General features: G+C 35.9%; 1 protein-coding gene across 1 annotated transcript in view; it reads left to right on the forward strand.

Annotated features, from left to right (window-relative positions):
- LOC135206782 (meiosis regulator and mRNA stability factor 1-like) overlaps positions 1–20078 on the forward strand; it is a 239685-nt gene that overhangs the window by 117711 nt on the left and 101896 nt on the right. The window contains exons 9-19 of the mRNA XM_064238277.1: positions 6–17; positions 144–396; positions 801–1006; positions 1177–1261; positions 2621–2759; positions 4720–4842; positions 5239–5414; positions 9699–10971; positions 11128–11361; positions 11745–11948; positions 15597–15735. Of these exons, the coding sequence (XP_064094347.1) occupies positions 6–17; positions 144–396; positions 801–1006; positions 1177–1261; positions 2621–2759; positions 4720–4842; positions 5239–5414; positions 9699–10971; positions 11128–11361; positions 11745–11948; positions 15597–15735 (2844 nt within the window). The remainder of the gene's footprint in view (positions 1–5; positions 18–143; positions 397–800; positions 1007–1176; positions 1262–2620; positions 2760–4719; positions 4843–5238; positions 5415–9698; positions 10972–11127; positions 11362–11744; positions 11949–15596; positions 15736–20078) is intronic.

Below are 20078 nucleotides of genomic sequence, written 5' to 3' on the forward strand. Positions count from 1 at the left end.
AAAAGTTGATAGTGGTGGTAAGTGTAATTATTTTAACTACCAGGTTAGAATTAGACATTGAATATAGTACTAATAAGGTTTTAGATTTGAGATATGTTTTTTCGTGCTTCCAACAAGAATTGAATTTACTCTCATTCGTCCAGGCAAATTTCTACCATATCAGCCTTGGCGTGAAAAGGGACAGGATTTATTTGACACGTGGAAACCTGGAAGCGGCAAAGGCTTTCCAAATCCTACAAATATTGGAATGGAAGAAGTTGGTGCTGCAAGTCTGTCTTGGAGGTTGCGAGACCCTGTATCGGAAGGTGCTGTGCAAAATCCATACTCGTCCTTCAAAAGCTACAACAGGCATTCATCTATGAATTACGCCAGTGACAATGGGCATTTTAATTCTGGGTAAGTTATTACAGGAGTTTAAATTAAGGTTGTAAAAGTCTCATGGAATGTCAGTTTTTCCATATTTAACTAGTATAGCAGCTGTAAAATCTAGGGTTTGAATTCCCTTCCTCTTGAATGTTGTAAGATTAATATCCAACCAGATTTACAATATACAGTATTTGGTCAACCAGATTTGCAATATACAGTGTTTCGTAAGTGTGTTAAGAATGGTGCCTTTACCCACTACCTTTGAATCAATTGAGTTGTTGGGGAAAGTATGTAGGGCTTTTGTATCTCAGCAATTTTTCATAATTTATCACTGCTTGCCATTACATTTGAATATGAATAGTAGATGGCAGGTGCAGCAGAGTTTTCTTAGTTCACTTAGAAAAGGTGGTTAATAAATTCCTCAATTTTAATAGATATCTTGTAAACAGAAATCAGCGAAGTTGGAGGAAAAACTGTAGATCCCAAAATCCATCTGGTGGTGCGTTAGGTATTGGGAGTTTCAATGGGTTATCAAGGATAGATTATTCTAATCGGAGTGATGACAATAACCCAGACAATGTAGTACAGCCTCTGTATTTGGATAAGACTCCTGAACAATTCAGAAAGGGACGTTCACAGAGTAAGTAAGGGGAACTTATATTACGTATGAAATAAATTCAAAATTTATGTTTGATAACTTATAAACAAAACTTATATGGGTTGATTGAAGTGCATGTAAGAGTTGATAGAAAAGTTATCCTTACTAGTTGAGAAGGTTCATATATCTAATTTTACTGACTTTATGCTTAGGGGTACATTTTCGAATGAGTTCCCCTCCAAGTTTAACATTCAACACGAGGACACCAGATACTTTTACTATGGATTCATCTTTCAGGTATTTAAAAAGCTTTACTCTGGGTAGGTTTTGGGGAAAAGGTTATGAATAGTTTTTCTGAGTAATTCAAAAAACACTAGAATGATTGAAGCTTGCATCCCCAATTTGGTAAAACTGTAAAGTATTTATGTACGTATACTGTACCTGCACTTTATTTCAGGATTACAATTACAGTAGCTCTTCAACTTTTCATCTTTATTATAATAAAAAAAGTTTATTCTCTACTTAAGGATGATGTATTTTACAGATTATCTCAAATTGAGTGGTATCTGTTTGGTACAGCAAAACGTTGACCAGAAACTATATAGAAGTGCGTACTGTATGTTAAAAGTAGGGTATCTTGGATGTTCCAAGTTAGGCAATGCATGAGTGTTAACTTTGCAGATTCTGGTACTAGCAGAAAGCTAGGTGATTTTTGGAGTTGAGGGGCTACTGATTTATATTTTTCTTTAGTTGGGTTATGACTATTGCATATTGCATGTAGGCAGTCCCCGCTTAACGACAGCATCGGTTAAGTGTTTCATCGTAAGGCACTTGGTTAGTGACACTGTTAACCAGATTTTCTGCTGGTAAATGGTTTACTGGTGTCTGTAAGCTGTTTATTGCCACTGTTAAGCTGTTTATTGCTATTGTTAAGCTGTTTATCGCCACTGTTAAGCTGTTTATCGCTACTATTACTGCAGATTTTTAGTAGGCGGCGCTCGCCTGGGAATGGTACCTTGCTGTTAACCGGGGACTGCCTGTTATTTTTTCCTATTTTACAGAGGCATAATGAACTAGCGTGTAAAAACATTTACAGTAATTGCTGTCCAAAAATGTGAAATTATTTACACAGTAAATCTTGGGTGTTTGTAGTTCAGCTCTTTTGAGTGTTAATTCATTGAAAAATTAGAGATTTGTAAGCAGTTAGCATTTGAATGAATAAACTGACACCTTTGCATGATAGTACTTGATGGAAGTGGAAAATTAAAAAGGGTTAGTATTTTCATCAGTTAGGGGTTTTGGATTTTTGTCATACTCACATTGGTTGGTATGGATTGTAGACAGTGTACAAAGTTTCATGACGAGCTCTGTGTAAGACCTTACCTTCAGCCATCTACTTGTGTGAAGCACTTAGTGTTGAAGTAATTTAGAGCAAGATTTTAATGTATTACGGTATATAGTAGAAATTTTTTCCAAGATTTCGTGTTTTGTTACACACACATCTAAACAAGGAATAAGATAGATGAGTGAACTACTAGTTACTTTTTCTGCTTTAAGAAAAAAGCACAGCTGCTATGTTTTTGTTAGTCATGCATATTACACTCCAGTTGTTATGCGAGTATCTAAAACTTAACTGATCTTTGGGTTTTCCAGCAGAGCACGCAGTCCATCACCTTTGTTGTGGAATAATGTTAGTCCTGTTAAGAATACGTGGAGTCCATCACTGGCTTTAGACATACAAGGTCAAGTCTTGTATGGGTTAAGAGACATGGCAGTTTCAGAAAATTCAGTAACCGTAAGTTACCAGGAATGATTTTGCGCAGTTCTTTGTTTGAATTCTAAATTACTGTTTCGTGAAACAAATTTCTTGTTTCTTGTCAATTTATGCCCCTCCATTTCTTGATTAGGGCATTGAAAAGATATTTCCATTAGCTAATTTTTAAAGATACAAAAGTGTGAACATGTCTTAATGTGAACACACCTTAATAGTACAGGCTTTCAATCCCATATCCAAAATTCTTGCAGTGTTTGCTGAAGCTTGGTTTGTAAGTACACAAGCATATTTTATTTCAAAACAAAGATTATATGAAATTCAAAAATACGTTTAAAAAATAACAATGATTTGCTTTTATATTTGTATGTCCAATCTCATGTATTATGTGAACCTTAAAATTTTGTCCCAAAACATGTTTTCACTAATGTATAGTGCACGATACATTTATGGTAGATTATACAAGGCTATGCTTATTGTGTGTGTGTGTGGGTGTGCGTGCGTGCCTGCCCATAATACTATTCTAGGCTGCTTATCCTCACAGTTCAATAGATTCTACTGGTGGTAAAGCATATTATATCTTTAGTTAACCTTTTAACTAATTACAGTCTGACCTCTTTAAACCGGCTCTTGGGAATAGTGCTTAGCTGCAAATGATTAGTGACTGTGACTTAAGACCCTTATATTATTTTTCTTATTTTGTCCAAATTGTATAATTTGTTTGTTATACATAAAAATTGCTGAAAGTTATTTAGCTGACATAAAAGTGAATTTTATATAAAATAGAAACATGAAAAGATTTTGGAAATTAAACATTTTTTAAACTACTAAGGATATCTTATTTTGAAATCAATCTCATTTCTGTAAGCAATATTGAAAACTATACACATCAATTTTATAAAATGGATTAAATTATTCACTTACTCCTATATTCTTAACTGTTGGTACTTATTGATTAGTTGGAGTCGTGTAGACAGATAAAATTTAAATTAAAATGCTGGAATTTTAATTTAAAAACTGTAATGCAAACAGTTTTAACCCTTAGGAGCTGGGGTGAACAATCGGTATGCCACCCCAGGCCGGGGAAACTAAAAAATTTTACCTACCTTCCACGATAACTTGAAAATGATTGTTTACAACCCGTTGCAATGCCTCTTTTACAAGACAATCGTGAATTTTCAGTTATACATGTGTTTTTTAATCATTTTATTTTGTAGAATTATAATTGCAGTTCACACTATCAAAACAGATAAGAAGTATAATCTGTAACAAATTCTGAACATAATTGAGATGGAAGATGCTGCAACTTTTTTAGATTGTCTTTTCTAATACAGTAGAGCCCCGGACCTCGATGCTATTAGTTCCAGAAGAAGCGACAAGATGCGATTTTGTTGAGATCTGAGTGAATTTTTCCTATTAGAAATAACTGAGAATAGATTAATCCGTTCTTGACCACCAGTTATTACCCTAACCTTGCCTTTTTAATACAAAAGATTACCCATTAATACACATGAATTACAATTCAATAAGTTTAGTGTTAAATAACATACCATTCAATGCACTTTTTAAATTTTGGATATATACTGTAGTAAATAACTGCCCTACGTACACCCAATTCGGCCATAATACGGTGGTTGACTGACCGCCATAGGCTAGGCATGTAGTATGTACTGTAATGGATAGGCATAATTTTTCATTTTAAATGAGGTAATAAGTGGGGTTGTGTAAGCAGTATTCAGATTTTGCACAATCATGGGCCTGCTGAAGAAATCTGCTTTCACCTGCATTGTACCATCAGATTATTTCAATATATAGGTCATGCTGTAATATTAAATAAGTTTTGATGAATGCTTATATATATGCTTCTACTCCCCTCAAAACACTCCTTGTTAGCAGAATAGTACGTTGATAAATCATTGATATGAGAACAAGTTTAGTTATTTTTAAATTTCCATTTTTTTTAAACACAACTTTTGTTTTGTAGGACAACAGCCATTCAAATGTGCCACAGGTTCCAGTAGAATTGCAGATTACTAATCTTGACCAGAATATAGATGCAAGAGAAATGAAACGCATCCTCTTCACGATTTTCAGGGACCATGTCATGGTGAGTTAACTGAGCCATGGTACAAATCACTGTTTAAATTAGAGGATGTTCACTTGAAATGACATGTATAATCAAATGCTGTAAAATTAATAGGCATTTTTGGTATACTTTGAATGTAATTTGCTGAGTTTTTTGTTTTGGGTTTGGAGGTGTTAATGAAATCCATGTGAGGTCGATTTGTTTTTACATTAATGAATGGAATTGGTAAAATTAAAATGGAGTTGCTAAAATTGCAGGTAACTTGATTAATTAAAGCTGCCAGTACTGGAGTCTGGTCACAAGAAAATATAATTTAGTTTTCAGACATGTGATGGAAGATGACTTCAGTCCTTAGTTTTTTGGTGGTTTTGTAGATTTATTGATAAAAGATTATCACCCTAATTTTGTTTGTTTTAGGTGCTTCATGTTTCTGTTTTCATCCAGTCTGATGGAAACTTGGCAGCAACGTTAAGAGTACCTTCACAGCAAGATGCTCAGTATGCTATTTCACAGTTACATCGTAAAAAAATTGGTGCCAAAAGGATAATTATATCCTACGTTAACCATAACCAACCTTCTCCTGAACTGAAAAGGTGAGAGGGTAATTTTTTTCCCTCTTTTATTGTAAGCATGTGTACTCTGTAGTAAGGTAAAGTAGAGTAACCATAGAATGTTTTGATCAGGTTTTTTCCCAAAAGTTTTAAAGTATATGTAGTTGTCCAGTTTTATTGGCTAGTTATGTTTACAGACCTCCAATATGGACAGTATTTTGTGAATGTCTGCAAGACTAGAGTAGGCTGTATGCTGGTAAAAATCCAAACAAAATGTGGTAACTTGTAAGAAAGTATTGAAATACTGTAAGGAAATCACAAAATTTAGCAATTTTACAATGACATTTAAAGAAATATTGCTTGTAAATTACAACTTTACAAATAGCAGCAGTGTTTGAAAGACTAGAGCTGTGACAAAATTGAGGATGTGAAAGACAAAACTAATATCTTATAAAAACCTGTTGATCATAAATGGTCTTAACTGTGTAGAATACATTCAGGGGTGCACATTTGAAACTTGAATATGTCCTAACTACAATTGTCAAGACTTGCTCCACCAGGCACAAGACACCCAGCTACACATCGATAGTGGATGAACAAAAATTTTGGAAATGCTTCCTCACTGTTTTTCCAACATTTGGCTACTCATACATAATGTTTTCTCCCAGTATTGAAATATGGTAGTGGCCTTATGTTATCAAAGTTCCTCACTGGATGAGTGGGTTCCGTACCAGACTATCAATCTGGTATCCTGAGTTCATTTCACACGGCCGCTCACTTCGGAATCAGAAGAATTTATTTCTGGTGATTAAGAATTAATTTATGTGATTTGGATCCCACAATAAGCTGTAGGTCTTCTTGCCAAAAAACCAATTGGTTCCTAGCCATGTAAAATATCTAATCCTTCTGGCAAACCCTAGGAGAGCTGTTAATCAGCCCAGTTGTCTGGTAAAATTAATATTTTATCAAATATGGTTTTGCATTCAAATAAGACTTGTAGCTTTTAAACTGAACCATGAAAATATGGAACATGAATATATAAATAAAGGAAAATTACGCAAAGGAAAGAGAAACAATGGAGTACTGCAAGACCTTTAGTCATCTTGTCCTTTACTTAGCAGATTGAAGAATTATAAAAATAAGTTTACATACAAAGAATGCTTGTGTTAATGACAGATGGGCAATTAAAAAGGAAAAAATATGTACTACCTGGAATCCAGCACAATTGAAGAATTAGTAGATCTAACAAAATGTGATTAAATATTTTAGATGTTAGTCAAAGGAGTGAGCCCAACAGCTCAGAAATAGGGACGTGACAATTAACCCTTAATGGACAGATACCCTCAGATGAGTAGCAGTAATAGGGTTGGGGTGGTGGATGGATTCACTCTTGGTGAGCATCAATTTTACGCGATATGAATTTGGAGGAATTGGGCGGGAAAGACGTTCCATTACTTTTATTCCCATATGTTCATTAATGGCAACTTTGAGACTGACTCTGATTGCTATTGTATTTGGTTCAGGAGTTAGTTGTGATCTTGACTTAAAGGGGGCATGTTGTGTTTTCTTTATCTCTCATGACATCTGTTTATTTGCTGATAAATATACCCACGGGTTCCTGTTGGTTTTCTTTCGTATCTTTGATGATAGTATGTTGGTTATAATTGTCATTTTGCAAAGAAAAGTGCACAAATTTTAGGAAAACTAATATAAGTATGTTGGTTATAATTGTCATTTTGCAAAGAAAAGTGCACAAATTTTAGGAAAACTAATATAATCCAAAACTGTTACTGAAACATTAGTCAGTAGATTTATGCAAATAAGTATAAAATAATATAGATTTATGAAAAAAAACATAACTTGGTAAATGGTAAATTTTTTTTGTAAAAGAGGCCCCACAACTGGTTGTAAATAGTCTTTTCATCTTCTCATGAAAGGTAGGGAGAAATTTTTGGATTGTTTTCCCACCATGTGCATTTGCATATCTTCCTCTTTCCATTGATGTTTTTTTAATAAATTGGCCAACCTCAAAGTTTCCCTGGCCTGGGGTGCTGCATGTTTTTCTTAGCCCACCTCTTAAGTGTTAAAAAGATTATGCAAAGAAGGTGACTGACCACCAGAAAGTGTTATAAAAAGTACAACTTAATCCTTTTCCTTTTGGTAAACTATAACAATTTTTGCAAGGTGAACATTTTAACAAAAATATCCAACATACAAATACTTGGAAGGAAAGCATATAATGTGACTAATTTGTAATGCAGTCAGTGATTTTATTTTTGAGGTCATTCTTGAACATTTTACCAATATGTATAGGGGTCCAAATAATACATGCCAGGGTTAAGGTTAAAATTACAACTGGAAATAAGCTGTATAATAGCAATTCTAAAATGCTGTGAATTTTGAATAGAATACTATGTAGACCTGTAGTATTACTTCTGAGCATGGCTGTACAAGCAGGAGTAAGACTGGAACAAGGTGCACAGAAGAATGAATAAAACTGTATCTTGGGCCCATTGGAGTTTGCTGGACATGTGCAGTTGGAGCTTTCTTAGCCAATTTCATATTGGTGTCCCTGGATGTGTTTTGCTCAGTTTAGGATTATGGTAAATGGGTGTATAGTTCGTAAACAAAGATTTACACTGCTGTTTATACTGTCAACTCCATGTTATATATAGGATTTGCCACTAAGGCTTCTAATTTTAGTTTTTATTGATAAAGTAGTTGAAGACCTGTCAGTTATGTTTCTAGACTGTTATGGCTCACTTGAAGATTGTACATAAATGAAAGAAAAAAATTGGAGGGCAGTTAGGTGTGTAGAAACCAGAGAATAGATGAGAATAAAATGCAAAAAGTCTCTCATATAGGACTGAAGGATTGCTGAAATGTAGCCCTGGGACCATATGCTGTGCAAGGTATACAGATGGTAACCCCACCCCTCAGAATATCATGATTTGGAACAGGTCTGCCCTCATTGCCTTACTATGCTTCCTTTTTCATTCCAGAACTGCATAGGTTGGTCACTAGTTAGACTGAAAAAGTGCTGCTGTAGAAAGCTTTTTCATTTCACTGTGAACAGAGTTTAGAAGTTGTTGAATTCCTGCTCACATAGGAAGTGAAGGAAATTTATATTAAAGCTGCCTAAGCTGCAGTCTTTATGACCAGGTCAATTGCTGCTAGTTTTGTCAGTGATTTTATTTAAACATTGATTTTTTTTAAAACATTTGTAAAAACCCATCAATAAATGACAGTAGGCTATAAGTAGGCTATAAGAAAAAATGAATCTGAGGATTCAAGTTACTATACTTATTAGATTCAGGCATTTATTACTGGGAGAACACTCACGTGAGCAATTTATCACTTTGAGCAGTTCAAGATACATTGACCTGAATTTTTGCTGAAAACCCAAGCAACTCCGTCCTAGATTACATAGCATGAAAATACTAGACAGTCAATGAAAGTTCACATGTCCAAGCGTGAAAATACTAGACATTCAATGAAAGTTAACTTGTCCATTTTTCAGTCAATACTAGTCATGAAAATGGCCGGGAAGGAAACTTTTTAGCATAAATGTTCTGTCATTATTTCATTGTTGCAGTTTATTAAATTGATAGTTTTTTTTTTTCCTTTTTGTCAGCACTGTAATACATGTTAAGCATGTAAACTTTTTCTGGTTAGAACTTAAGAAGTTTGTCTTCATATAGCATGACTAATAATGAGATTCTCTTATCAGTTTTAATTATGGGCATTTATGTCTGTAATTTAACCAAAGTCTGTAAATGAGCAACTTCACTGTAAAAGAAAAGTATGTAGAGAGTGCCAATAATAGTCCATATTGTACTGCTGAAGTGGTTCTTCTCACATTTGCTGTCAGAGCCAAAATTTCAGGAAATGCATGGTAGTATTTTTGTAGTATGGTGCTTTGATAATGATTACACATTGCATGAAAATACTAAAGAATAAAATTTTGCTTTGAAATTTTGAACTTTCAAAAGTCTTGTTGTGCTTTAAAGACATTAGAGAATGTTACAACTCCTTGGTATACTGTATTTTGATCGTAGTGCTTGGTGTTAAAGTTTGTGTGAATTAATAAATTGACATCATTCCATGAAATAAAAAGATTACTGTAGCATAAAATGTTAGTGCTTTGTTTTCATTGGTTATAAGCATAAAATGTTTTATTCATGCACAGTGCAGATAAGATTGATTTTTGCCATAGAAGAGCTTTGTATAAAAGGGATTTGGAGTAGTTTTAAAATAATTTATAATGTATAAAGGTGACTTGTAAGGAAGGTAATGTTTTAATTGCCTGATTTCTCATTTTGTCAGATCAAAGGTTATTGCTCTACTCCAAGAAGTTCCTGGCAAGAAGCTTCCCTTGTTTAAATTTCGAGAATTGTATGAGAAAAGATTCCATGAAACAATTGGTGTTTCCGAGTTGTACAATATGAGAGACATTGTAACTGTTTCTGATAACAGCACAGGTAGGATGGTCTCTCTTCACCCAGAATTTCGCAATGTAAACTCGCCAGTTCTTGTGGAAGATGACCAGGATGAAGTGAGTGGTACTATGGCATCTAGATTTTGTCGAACTCATAGCACTGAACCAGATGATAGTGTAGGCTGGGCAGAACGGGACCAAAGTATCAGTCTTCCAAATGTAAACATGAGTCTACGTTCCCTTGCTGCAAGCATTCATTCCTTGCTACAGTCCCACTCAGGCACAATCCCACTAGCAAGTTTGGTCGATTGTTATCAGGCTGAGATAGGGCCCCTAGAGGAATTTGAAAGTGGAGTACCACTTGAGCATCTTGTGTCCTGTTTACCTGGCGTATGCATCATGACAGCCAACAGTGGTTTTAAGTTTGTTCAGTGGGTTGAGAATAAAGTGACTGATGAGGCTGAGGAACTTGCAAGGTGTGTTAGCCCCCCTTTAGTTGGTCAGCTGGCACTTTTTTCAAGGGAACTTGTTGACCTGCTAAAGACCTTTCCTTATTGCCGATTAGCTTTCTCTAGATTCATTCCTGCATATCACCATCATTTTGGACGTCAGTGTAGAGTCGCTGACTATGGTTTCACAAAGTTGGCTGACCTTTTTGAATCTCTTTCCCATGTTGTCCAAGTATTGGGTGATGGTAATAAGAGAATTCTTACATTGGCCCATAAAGCTCAAATTAAGAGGTTCTCGTCTGATCTCTTGAGAGTGCTGAAGGGGCAACCCACAAAATCCATCACCTTGGAGGCCTTTCCTAGTGCATACGAAAAGGCTGTCTCAAAACCTTGGAATGTAGTTGACTATGGAGTGTGTGATTTTGATGACCTTCTCAGTGAGGTCAGTGAAACCACAGTACTGGTGACAAGATCAGGAACAGAGACCACAATAGCCATGCCCAAAAGGGAGCAAACCCCAGAGGAGATAGAGAGAACACGTCAGTTTGCAGCTGAAGTAATTGAATTGCTCCGACACTCCCCACAGTGTAAGATGCAGTTCAATCGTTTCATTCCTGCCTATCACCATCATTTTGGGAGACAGTGTAGAGTGGCAGATTATGGATTCAGCAAGCTGATTGAACTTTTTGAAGCTATTCCGGATACGTTACTGGTAAAGCCCCCCCTTTTTTTTTCTTAAATACCAAAAGCTCTTGACTTATTATAAATTTAATTTTGGTTTATTGCAAGTCTTCATAAATCTACAGAACAGTTATATATATTTTGATATTGTTGGGATTCAGATTTTGTATTCATCTTGTTACATAAGGCATTTGATGATGAAGAGGATGGCGAAAAGCAGCTTCAGTTAGTGGAACGTGAACGTATGAAAGTTCTGGGAGATCAGATTGCAGCTGTTGTTAAAGGATCACCAAGACAGGTTATAAAGATTTCTGCTCTTGCCCAAGTCTTCACTAAATACTATGGATATTCCCTGAGACCTAGTCACTATGGCTCAACAACTTTAGAAGAACTCATTGGTAAATTGAGGAATCATGTGAAGGTTAGTATCTCCTTTGTAAAAAAAATAAAAAAAAAAAAAATAATAAAAAATAAAAGTTGATAGTGAATTGTTGCAGTTTTAGCAATTTCTAGTGAAATATTGCAGTTTTAGTAATTGTAAATTTAGCTTGGAAGTTATTTTTAACATAGATTTAGGGATAGAGTAGTACTTATAAATTATTATTGCAGTAGTGACAAAGAATTCCATCTGTCAGAATTATTATTGCAGTAGATACAAAGAATTCCATCTGTCAGGAGCAAAAATCACTAAAAAGACTTGGTTATACTGTAAATAAGACTGTTGTAATTTGTCATATTTGTAAATCTAGTATTGTGCATGCATTTGCAAATCTAGTATAGTACATGCATTTTAATGTTTTCTAGTTTGTTGAAACTGGAGAAGAACCCTTGGTCACTCTGGTAGATAGGAGCTATGTTCAGGAGGTTTTGGTTCAAGCACGAAAGTTACTTTGGGATGAACCTACTTGTTCCTTTGACTTGAAGAAATTCATCGACATGTACACAGAAATGTACAGTAATGCTCCTAATTTGGATGTAATACGTAGAGACTTGCAAGATATCATGGTTGTAAGTACCATTTAATAAATTTTATAAATGATAAGCATTCCCATTACCTCTTCCCCCTCCTTTTAATGTAGACTAACAATTTATTCCTTAGTGACTAGAAAATGTCTAAAGGAATTTAAAATATTTGTAAGGGTTATATATAGGGCAGGATGTAAAAAGTCAGGAGAACCAGTGTGAAATATTCAAAGGTTCTATAGTGTAATACTGTGTTTATGAAGTATAAATTTTTTTTTTTATATAGTTTTGTATTCACTGATGATTTTGGATTTGTACAGTACACTGGTTGCTATGATGAATTACAATTAACATTGAAAAATACTAAAAAAACATAAACAACTGCACCTTTTGCCCATTGATTCTGGTTGACAAACTTCTAGTAGTAAATTGAATACCAAGAAAGCTTGATTAAACTGTTGTGACTTGTCTGTTGGTGTCTTTCAACTGTTAGCCCCCCATTATTTTTTTTGCTAATTTGATTGAGCCTAAACTTGTGATTGACAGACTTTGGCAGTTTTTTTTGAGTGACCACCAAAGTGAATTTTATGTATTGTGAAAACTAAGTTTTACAATGCTTTGCAGGTTTTTTTATGGTTTACATGCAACCTCTGTAGATGATTAGTTTCCTTTATCTGTAAACAAAACAAGTTCCCAGTTGGTAAATTTTCCCCTCTTGAACTTGACAGCCCTATGAAAAGTTTTATGTTGTGTATGTCACTTAACCCTTAAACGCCGAAGCGGTATTTTAAAAATAGTCTCCCGTATGCCGGCGGCATTCGCGAGTGAGCGCTGAAGTGGATTTTTTTTTTTTTTATATATATTTATTTATTTTTTTTTTTTTTTTTTCAAAAAAAAATACAAAAAAAATCACACCACGCTTAGTTTTCAAGATTAAGAGTTCATTTTTGGCTCCTTTTTTGTCATTGCCTGAAGTTTAGTATGCAACCATCAGAAATGAAAAAAAAAATAATTATTATATATAAATATTGGGATATATGACAGCGCAAAAAAAATTTCATATATAATTGTATACAAATCGCACTGTGAGCAAAACGGTTAAAGCTAAAGAGTTAATTTTTTTTTCATTGTATTGTACACCATTTTGCGATCATTTTGGTATACAACACACTGTAAAACAATCAAGGCAACACAAAGAAAATATTATCACAAAATGATGCATGAATTCGTAACGCACTGACTTAACAAGCGGTTTTCAAAAATTCACCATAAATCTAAATATTGTGCTCTAGAGTTACCGTTTGTTGCAAAATGAAGTTGATTGAATATTACTTGACTGTAAGTGTTGTAGCTTACAATTGCAGTTTTCGACCATTTCGGTAGAGTTAAAGTTGACCAAAGGACTAATTTTTTCTATCGTTATTTATATGAAAATATTTCATAACTGATAAAAGCTACAACCATGGGTTGTTTTTTGTTGTATTCAACATGAAATTGCACATATCTTCATATATAAAACTTTATGTAACGGCTAATTTAAAATGGTGCAAACATTACGACAATCGGACTAAAAAATTTCAGATTTTTTTGGAAGTTACTTCAAATTTGTTGCAAAATAAAGGTAAATGATTGAGTATTACTAGAATGTAATAGTTTTAGCTTACAATTGGGTTTTTTGACCATTTCGGTCGAGTCGGAGTTGACCGAAGGTTGAAATATTGGCACATCGTTATTTATATAAAAATATTTCAAAACTGATAAAGCTACAACCATGGGTTGTGTTTTTATTGTACAGGCAGTCCCCGGGTTATGACTGGTTCGGCTTACGACGTTCCGAGGTTAAGGCGCTTTTCAATTATATTAATCAGAAATTATTTCCAGGGTTACGACGCATGTTGCAGGGTTGCGACGCCTCCAACACTGATCTGGCAGAAGAAATATGACACCAAAAATGCAAAATAATCAATATTTGAATGTTTTTTTTTTATGAAAAATGCAATAAGAATGCAGTTTACATAGTTCTGAATGCTTCCAAAGCATTAAAACTAAGGTTTTCTTAGTATTTTTGATGATCCGGCTTACGACGATTTTCGGGTTACAACGCGTCTCATGAACGGAACCCCCGTCGTAACCCAAGGACTGCCTGTATTCTACATGAAATTGCACACATTTTCATATATAAAACTTTATTTAAAATGGTGCAAACATTACGACAATCGGAAGAAAAAATTTGATTTTTTTCGGAAGAGTTACCGCACGGACATAAGGAATTCTTCTTTCTTCTTCTTCTTCTTCTTCTTCTTCTTCTTCCATTCTCCTTTCTTCTTCTTCTTCTTCTTCTTCTTCTTCGTCTTCCTTCTTCTTCTTCTTCTTCTCCTTCTTCTTCTTCTTATTCTTCTTCTTCTTCTTCTTCTTCTTCTTCTTCTTCTTCTTCTTCTTCTTCTTCTTCTTCTTCTTCTTCTTCTTCTATAAATTCACCATAAATCGAAATATTGTGCTAGAGACTTCCAGTTTATTGCAAAATAATGGTAAATGATTGAATATTACTAGAATGTAAGCGTTTAGCTTAAAATTGCGTTTTTCGACCATTTCAGTAGAGTCAAAGTTGACCAAAGGTTGATAATTTGGCACTTATCGTTATTTGTGAAAATATTTCAAAACTGAAAAAAGCTACAACCATGGGTTGTTTTTTGTTGTATTCTACATGAAATTGCACATATTTTTATATATAAAACTGTAATGGCTAATTTAAAATTGTGCAAACATTACGACAATCAGATGAAAAAATTTGATTTTTTTTGAAGTTACCGCATGGACTTAAGGAAAGTGTTTTCATAAATTCACCCTAAATCGAAATATTGTGCTAGACTTCCAATTTGTTGTAAAATGAAGGTAAATGATTGAATATTACTGAATATAAGAGTTTTAGCTTACAATTGTGTTTTTCGACCAATTGGTAGTCAAAATTGACTGAAGGTTGAAATTTTGGCACTTATCGTTATTTATATGAAAATATTTCAAAACTGATAAAAGCTACAACCATGAGTTGTTTTTAGTTGTATTCTACATGAAATGGCACACATTTTCATATATAATACTCCACGTAAGGGCTAATATAAAATGGTGCAAATATTGTCAGTGACGAAATAATTTCAGAGATGTCGCTGATTTTTTTAGTGCAAGAAGAAAGAAATTAGCGCTTGCGCGCCTAGGTAACGATTGTAAACCAAAAAAAGCCTTGATCCGTGAGCTCCCAGCATCCCCCAAGGCGTATGATTCAAAAGTTTTTGCCTAGTAGGCCTATAACTATTTTTCCGCGAATTTAAAAAAAAAAAAATTTCTTTGATGTACCATATGTCCAATCGGCACCCGGGAGACAATTTTCGTCGACGGCACCCGGGAGACAATTTTCGTCGACGTTTAATACGTTCAATCGGCGTTAGAGGGATAATGAAGAAAATGAGAATTATTGTTATTGAATTAAGAACATGGAATTTTGGAACATGTAAAATTTAATTTGTTTGGCAGATATAAATTTTTTTTTTTGGGCTAGCGCAAAGCATCATACATATGAATATTTCTGTGCTTCCAACAATAGTGGAATTGATATTGATAAGTTTTAATGTTAATGGTTTATAATTGTAATGATTATTATTGAAGATTACTTTTAATATGAATGATTTTTAACTTCAGATTGAAGGGGATGAGGATAATGCAAAGATTCGGTTGGTGCCAGTGCAGATATTTGCCAGGGACATGCTGACTTTAATGCATGAGGCTGGTGGCAGAATGTTGCTTCTGAACTTTGACACTGCATATTTGGATCGCTTTGGTCAGTATAGCTATGGTGTTGTACCTAGCCTCCATTAATCTTTGTTCAAAAGATTCCATTAATCTTTGTTCAATAGATAAGAACAGTAATTTTAGAATTCTATTTGTACTTTTTCATGATAGACAGAACATTCCCACATGGGTATCTTGTTTAATTGTATCAAGTAGGAGTTAATGTTTATACACATGCCATTTCTGATCAAACCATATGCAAAAATAAATAAATAAATAAATTTAAAAAAAATCTTTAACAACCCAGTGGGGATGCTGTCCACTGTAGGCATTACTAAAGGGTGTTTGCAGTGTTCCGACTCCTAGCTGTACCCATATTTTTAGCTGTATACTTAAACTCCATTCCTAGTTCCTGTAAATAATCTTGTTCCCAAACCCCTCAACTGTTATTTTTATTGCAATTGTTGAGTTTCCTCCCAGTTCTACTTGAAGGTCCTTGCACTTTATGATGTCTTTCATCTTGCTGTCTGACCATTCTAACTCCTTCAGTTCACTGTCCTGGGTCCTGAAGGGCTGAAAGTTTCTGTATTGGACTAGATAGGCAACCTAAATTTTCATTAAAAAAATTCTCTTGTGGGCAGTGGAGCCCCCCAACCCCAAAACCAGGGTATAGTTTCATCCTGGCAACTCTTTTGGAGCATGAGCGTACAATTTTTTTAAACTTTTGATTTGTTCATACGCAGAACAAACCTTTGCTCTTAATAAAAGGGTAAGCTTCTTGCATCAGCTGGAAACTGGTAAAAAACAATCAATGATTGTAAAGTAACGAATCTGTAGTATCTGGCAACTACTGTGTATATGAGGTGGAAGCTGGCTGCCCAGGCATAGAACCCTGTGACTCGTCTGTCTTTCTTCGATCGCTTTGGACCCTGTAGAGTGGTAGTGCTGTCAGTGGACCTCATACGGTGCACTGTAGGCATTACTTAAGATTCTTTGCAGCATGCCTTCATCCCCTAGCTGCAACCACTTTAGTTACTTGTACTGTACCTCCTTTCATATTTTCTTTATCTTACTAACACTTAATTCATGGTGCAACTGCGAGTTTTATATCCTGTTACACCTTCCAAACCTTTTACTGTTAATTTCCATTTCAGCACTGAATGACTTCATAGGTCCCAGTGCTTGACCTTTGGCTTAAATTCCATATTCAACTCAACTTGACTGCCTTGGAGAGTAGTTGCTTGTCCGCTCCTTCCCAAGCCAGTTGCCTTGTTTGCCCGTGATTTCTTTGTTTCGGTATGTTTGTGTGTGCCCTGTTGATTATTTAGTCCTCCAATTTTTCTAGGCTTCATCAAAGCATATTCCTGGGCATTCAGGGATTTCCGTGCTCCAGGTTTATGGTTGCTACCATTACAGCTCCCCATACTATATGCAGTACGTGCTGATCTAATTTTGGGACCATTACTAATCCTTACCAGGAATGTTGTTCTTGGCCTATGTCGCAGTGGAAGACATTCAACAAGAAGAGGGAGCATAGTAGAAAATTCACTTGTCCTTCTTGGGAGTTGTTGCCTCATTGGGATGGTTCAGCATCCCGACTTCCAGAAGCATTTCTTCTGTGTCTGTTGTACCGCTGTCTCCTTCCCTTTCTTCCATTTATTCGTCGTTATAAGTATCGGGAGTTGCACAGGATGATATTGTTTATGTATTGTAGCCCCTTCTCCTGCAAGATATAATGTCCTCCCTGAGAGGGAGGAGGCAATGCCTTCTGCTTCCTTTGTCAGATTCTGAATCAAACAAGATGGCGGCTGTTTGGGTGTGTCTAGGCTTACGGGGTGCCCCCTCTTTGGATGCCCTACTCGCATTTATTGGCTGCTCATACCACCCCACTTGGCAACCCCCACCTCCAGGCCTACACTACTTTGGCTCTCGTGTGCTGCCTCTTAGCAGGATGCCTTTGTCAAAGTTGACACTTACTGGGTCGCCCTTTATCGTTCCGCCAGTGAGGCCATCGACCAGCGCTGCCATTAGCGATGTTGTGACATCACTCCCAGCACCCTCTCGGCCTATAATGTCACATGTGGTGGTGTCTGCCTCCCGTTGTTGTGAGTCCTCTCCATCTTGGCCTATGATGTAATCACAACCTCTCACAGCCATCGGAGATGATGTTTCAAGCTGTGGTCGAGAGGCTGGACTTTTTTTTTTTTTTTTTTTTTTTTTTTTCTCTCTTCTTCCAGAGGTATTCTGCTCTCTAGCAAGAAGTCATGGAGGGAGTGATTCTTCTCCTTATAAGAGATGATGTAGAGGAAGTAAGTGCTCTCCTCCTCCTCCTCCTCAAGCTTCATCTCCTCCTTGCCCTCCTTGCCATATCAAACTGAGAATTATGGACTCCATGGCGTCTTCTGTGAGTGAGAGGAGTGCTTCGTTGACTTCTCTACATGGCTCTCTCCCCCCTTACATGTACATGTCAGTGACCATGTAAGTGTTAGCCTTCCATCTCGACCATCTTTGTCTTCTGTACCTGTTCCAGTCAGTCATAAAGATAAGGCTCCAATTAAGAGGTGGAAGGTGCCTGCTACTACATTGTCTCCTGCACCTTCCAAAGAATCTTCTCTGCAAACGTGTTGTGGTTGAAGGTCAAGAATGTGAGGCAACTCTGGTCCGCAGATTTGTTTCTTGTTCATCTTCCAAAGACTGGGACCTTGGGAATCAGTCTCTTCAAGAAGTTTCGCCTCGGCTTCATTCCCTGTCTCGAGACAGTCTTCGTGTCGTCAAACAGCTCTGTACTTGACTTCTCACACCTCCATGTATATGGAAGTGTGATACGGCAGGAGACCATGTACGGGTTTCTTCACATGGCTGTTTCCCAGAGCCCTCTGTCTCAGGATCTTCAGAATTTAGGGACTAAACTTCAACCAGTGGGAGGCATGATTGCCCAGCCTACTAGGGAAGCTTCTCCATTGTCATTAGGGAAGGATGAGGATCCTTCCAAGCAGCTGCCTTTGCATCGTCAGTCTCCTTTGTTGTAACCAGAGGAGGGAGAGAGCCAGGAGTTTGTCTTCTTTCTCAGAAGTTATTGGTCTCATTCGTGACTAGGGTGTAGAACACTGACTCTGTCTTCTGTGACCCCTATGGGTATAGACTCCTTGCTAGATCCAAGGCAAGATACTTAGGCTGCTTGTTATTTTACCTGATCCAACCATATGTTTTTAATCTAGTTTTCACCATTTTCAAGGAAATTTATCCCTATACAATTCACCCAAACATTGAGGCATATGTTATACTTAGGCTGTAGCATAAAATGTAAAGGGTAAAAGTACTATGTGCTGGCTTATTTAATTTGCTTGATTATAATGATATTTGCTTTTTAATTTACTTTCTTTGAACATATCTTACTTATTGACACTACAGCACAGTTGTCAGAAAAGAGCAGTCTCTGTCTGCTTGTCAACATGATTATCCTCAATGTCATGGTTAACACAACTCATTATCTCATATGACCGTTGCCATGACATAACCTCGTCCCACAGGTCATGGTTGATTTACATGTTTTTACCATAAAAACACAAAAGTTGTATGTCCACAGTTTCTTTTATAATAAACAACAGTAGTGCTCCGGTTGGGTGTCGGCAATGTTTGTTACAGATCGAAACAACATCCTTAAGATCATCACTGTCTGAACTAATGAAGCTGTCAAGTGCAGCTCTAGCTTGTGTTGCAAGCACTTTATTATGTGCATCCAACAGAGCCTTTTCACAACTCAATTTATTTTTTTTCAATATTTTTTGTCAATAAATCTAAGATATTGCATGTGTCAACAACTGAAGGCATGAAACCAACATTAAACTCTGGCCTAAACACTTTACTATAATAATTAAAAGAAAATGTTCACATGTGGATGTTCATCTTTAATAAACTTAAAATACATATAGATTCACAACCCTAAGATTTGAATCCATGTACACAAGGCTAAAAGATTTTGCGGGAGAATGAGATGTCATGGTCGGCAGCTTCTTAATGTGTTCATGCAGTAAATAAAAATTAAAAAGTAAAGTTAATATAAACATAGGAAAGAGAAATAAAATTAAGAAATTAAATTTCTTAATCAGTAATTTCATACAATCAACTTACCTGTCAGATATATACATAGCTAAGACTCCGTCGTCCCCGACAGAAATTCAAATTTCGTGCCACTTGCTACAGGTAGGTCAGGTGATCTACCAGCCTGCCCTGGGCGGCAGGACTATGAACCATTCCGGTTTTCTATCATATTTTCTCTGTTGCCGGTGGTATCAACATTGTTGTTATTACCTCCTGACTTAGATTCTTATTTCAACCTTTGATCATCGTTTCTCGGCTTTTTGGTGACGTATCTGGATCGTGGTTTTTGGA

The sequence above is a fragment of the Macrobrachium nipponense genome, chromosome 31 (assembly GCF_015104395.2).
Source record: "Macrobrachium nipponense isolate FS-2020 chromosome 31, ASM1510439v2, whole genome shotgun sequence".
Classification (NCBI taxonomy): domain Eukaryota; kingdom Metazoa; phylum Arthropoda; class Malacostraca; order Decapoda; family Palaemonidae; genus Macrobrachium; species Macrobrachium nipponense.